Genomic DNA, 3,670 nt, shown 5'->3' on the forward strand with positions numbered 1-3,670 from the left:
TCTGAATCAGTCAGACTGTTTGTTTTTACGTCTGAAATCTGAAATCTGAATCAGTCAGACTGTTTGTTTTTCCATCTGAAATCTGAATCTGAAAATATTACGACGCGTGTTGTAGGCTCAGATCCACGACACGTGTTGTAGGCTGATTCCAACAGTTACAAGACTAATATAAACACAGATGATATCCGAAATACAAATCGATTGAAAATAATCCCTAATTCCACATAATCCATCCTTTTCTTTTCCCTAACATCCGCTGGAAAATAAGAAAACGTCTACACAAAAACAAGAAAACTAGTTATATCCCCTAACATCCAAGAAAATGTCTACACAAAAACACGAAAACTAGTTATCCGATGTTTGCCGCCATCCATTCAGCTTGTGTGAACATGGCCCTTTGTCTCTTCTTCAAAGCAGCAGCCTCAGAACTCAGCCCGACTGGCGGGGCGGTGGACGTCAAGCAACTATCGATTGAGTGGTCCATAAGTCGTGCAGTCGAATTAGGAGGGTGCTCGTTTTCAGTATGGGTTGCAATTTGGGTGAGTGAAGGGGTTGGAGTGACAGATAGCGGGCAGTCGTTGGCTACCTTGATTGCGAGCTCGGACAACTCTTCCATAGCTGCCTCTAGTCCAGCAGTCGTGATTGTCTGATCGTTTAGAGCTTTACAAGCTTTTTCCAAGATTGATTGAAGATACTTTCCTTGTGCTCCGATCCGCAGTTGGAGGCGATGCTGAACCTGAAATTGATGGATCAATCTCCAAAGGCCGAACAACCATAATTCTTATCGGGGAAAAAACTTCATTTCCATCCCGACTCAAACACACCAAGATATAATAAAACATATCTAGAACTGATTACGGATAGAAATCAAGAAGGTGCCAACAAACACACCAACTTGTAACTGCAAACAAATTGAAAGCCAAGCAAAAAATGTACCTCATAAGGCTTTAGGTGCAACCCAGATTTTAGTTGTTCCTTCAGCTCAACAAAGTTCACGCAGAGGCTTTTGTAGTCTGAAATATGCGTGTATCGTGGCTGAAATATCATTGGCATATATATTAGATACAGCTTAAAACTTGTATATCCATAAGCATTAACATAAAGCAGGACTGAAATAACATTGGCATAGATATCAAATGGGTGTTGTTTAAATACATGTTTTCCATCAAAGTTTGCACATAAGAGATCAATGTTTTATGAAATACATAAAAAGACCATCTTTTTAGATCCAATCTCCAGATGATTGYAGAAGCTTAATCCTCAACAGAATGATAATAAGTCCAAATAATTGTTTGAACATTGGTTTTAAAACTACTGTCAGAAAATCAACATCCTAAATCARACAGCAAGTCAATTCCTAGATCATTGCAAATCACTGTAATGGGAATCAAGGTATAGCATATGATCAATCAGCCAGAAAATAAACCCTAATCACGATAACGAAGGTATADCATATGATCAATAGCATAGGCCAAAGCATACCAAACACATTAGCCCTAATTGATCAATAGGGTTTTAATCGATGCTTCTTTGATAGAAAAACTACTTCGAGATGAACCAAGCAAGGAGAAACAAAAATGAACCAAGCAAGGAGAAACAAAATCGAGAGCTTGAGAGATCGAGATGGATACCTTAAATCGAGAGATCGAGAGGTAGAAGACGGTAGGCGACGCAAGGATCTAGAGATAGGCGATGCGCAGCGATGGAGAGCTTGAGAGAGATCGGGTAGGCGACGCAAGGCGATTGAGAGAGAGAGATCGAGAGCAATCCTGTTGGCGATGGAGAGGGAGCGAGAGCAGTACGGCGAAGGCGAGGAGAAATAAGAGGTTTTCAGACTTTGGATTGCCTCTAAATGAATCAGACCTATTCAGATAAATTAAGCACTTAATTTAAAAAAAAAAACAAACGCACTTAATGCCTCAATGTCTGACCGATTCAGACATAAGAGGCAATTAAGTGTTTTTTTTTTGAAAAACAAAAAGGGCCATAGTGATGACTCTTACCTGGGTAAGCGTTTACTGGGTAAATTGTTGCATACGATATCATTTTAATATACTACAATCTTATCTGGTAAAATAGATTATAGTGTTGACTCCTACTGGTAAGCGCTTATCAGGAAAGTATTTGGCCCCTCACTTACCTTACCAGTAAGCATGGTAAGGACCGAAAACTTTACCAGGTAAGAGGCATTGCAAGGATCAAGAATCTTACCCAGTAAGTGAGGGAGAATACTCTTACCAGGTAAGTACTTACCGCGTAAACAACGCTTACCATAATCCATTTTTATGGCCAAGAATATTACTCGACAAGATAAGTGAAAATGATAATGTTTGCAGATAAACACCAATCTAATAAGTGATTGATAAACGGCCATTTATTTAATTAAGATTTAGATATATATATCATATATAAGGTTAAATAACAAAATGGAGTTACCTTTTTAGAAATTAGTTAGGTAGTGATGGTCATAAAAAATGGTTTTAATGATGCTTTGATCTTGTAAAAAAATTATATATTCCATTGAAGACAAAATTACCAACTTCCTTTCTAAGTCCAAAGTTGTGTGATTCATGACATGTTTTTTTAACCTATTAATGGCCAGAAAAAGTAAGTGGGATTATTTTAGAAAAGAATTATTCGAATGATTTACAATTTTATACATATATATATATATATATATATGACGTTTCAGATGCAACTCATCATATTTGTACAACCAATGCAACCTAATTAATTAATATATTTTTATAGAAGTGATAAAATTCATTTATTATGATTTGAATATTTATTGAAAATGACTAGGATTCATTAATTTATGATCAATATTTTATATTATGAAACAATTAAAACTTTTAAAAAATCATATATTCATTAAATTAAATGGACGATTGACTTGAGATTGAATTGTATTGGTTTTACAAATATTAAGAGTTATCTAATAACTCACCCCTCTCCCTCTATATATAAAAGAATTATTCCTAAAACATCTCAATTATTTCAATTAATATATATATATATATATATATATATAATATTACATTTTCTTATATTGTATCAATGTTATCCAATAAAATAAAATATTATTTAACAAAATATAACCATAAGTTCATAAAGTAAACCTCTTGAAAACTATTTAATTGGGTCTTATGTTTTTTTATTTTATTTGTCACTATTAATTTGTATTATTTATATATCAATTTCTACTATTTAATTTTATTAGTAATTTCTATATAACTAACCACAAAAATTATAAATACGACTTTCATATTTATAACGAAAATGGTAAAATGTTCTTCGAAATAAGAAAACAGGAAATCAATCTCTTTCTCTCTCTCTCTCTCTTTATATATATATATATATATATATATATATATTTGTGTGTGTATTAAGTTGAATTAACATGTTTTTTGTTAGGTCCAATATTATTGTATCCAAGATCACTGTTTATGAAGACAATTGTTGAAGATGGGAAGGTCAAAGTTTATAGTCAACATTGTGCTTAATTGTTAGTTTAACTTCTAGTTTAGTCAATTATACAAATACCTTGTAATAGCTTAGTTTGTACATGGTTCCTTCATTGTCATATCGTAGAGTGAGTCGCAAAGAGAGAAATAACTTGTAAAGTGAGAGATTAATCAATATACATGAAGATTTGATCTTTGTCGTTGTT

At 33.5% G+C, this 3,670-nt stretch overlaps 1 protein-coding gene across 1 annotated transcript; it reads right to left on the minus strand.

Annotated features, from left to right (window-relative positions):
• Positions 1–349: 349 nt before the first annotated feature.
• LOC112511369 (protein PHR1-LIKE 2-like) lies at positions 350–2,155 on the minus strand. Its single transcript, XM_025116965.1, has 3 exons — positions 2,141–2,155; positions 937–1,035; positions 350–736 (listed from the first exon to the last, which is right to left on the minus strand). The coding sequence occupies exons 1-3, from the start codon at positions 2,153–2,155 to the stop codon at positions 350–352; spliced, it is 501 nt and encodes a 166-aa protein (XP_024972733.1).
• Between the last annotated feature and the right edge of the window lie 1,515 nt (positions 2,156–3,670).

The sequence above is a fragment of the Cynara cardunculus genome, assembly GCF_001531365.2.
Source record: "Cynara cardunculus var. scolymus isolate 2C chromosome LG 4, CcrdV1, whole genome shotgun sequence".
Classification (NCBI taxonomy): Eukaryota; Viridiplantae; Streptophyta; class Magnoliopsida; order Asterales; family Asteraceae; genus Cynara; species Cynara cardunculus.

Excerpts from the sequence above, each read along its gene's own strand:
- LOC112511369 (XM_025116965.1), bottom strand. Across the intron at positions 737-936 it reads TGCACCTAAAGCCTTATGAG|GTTCAGCATCGCCTCCAACT; the intron begins GTACATTTTTTG and ends CATCAATTTCAG.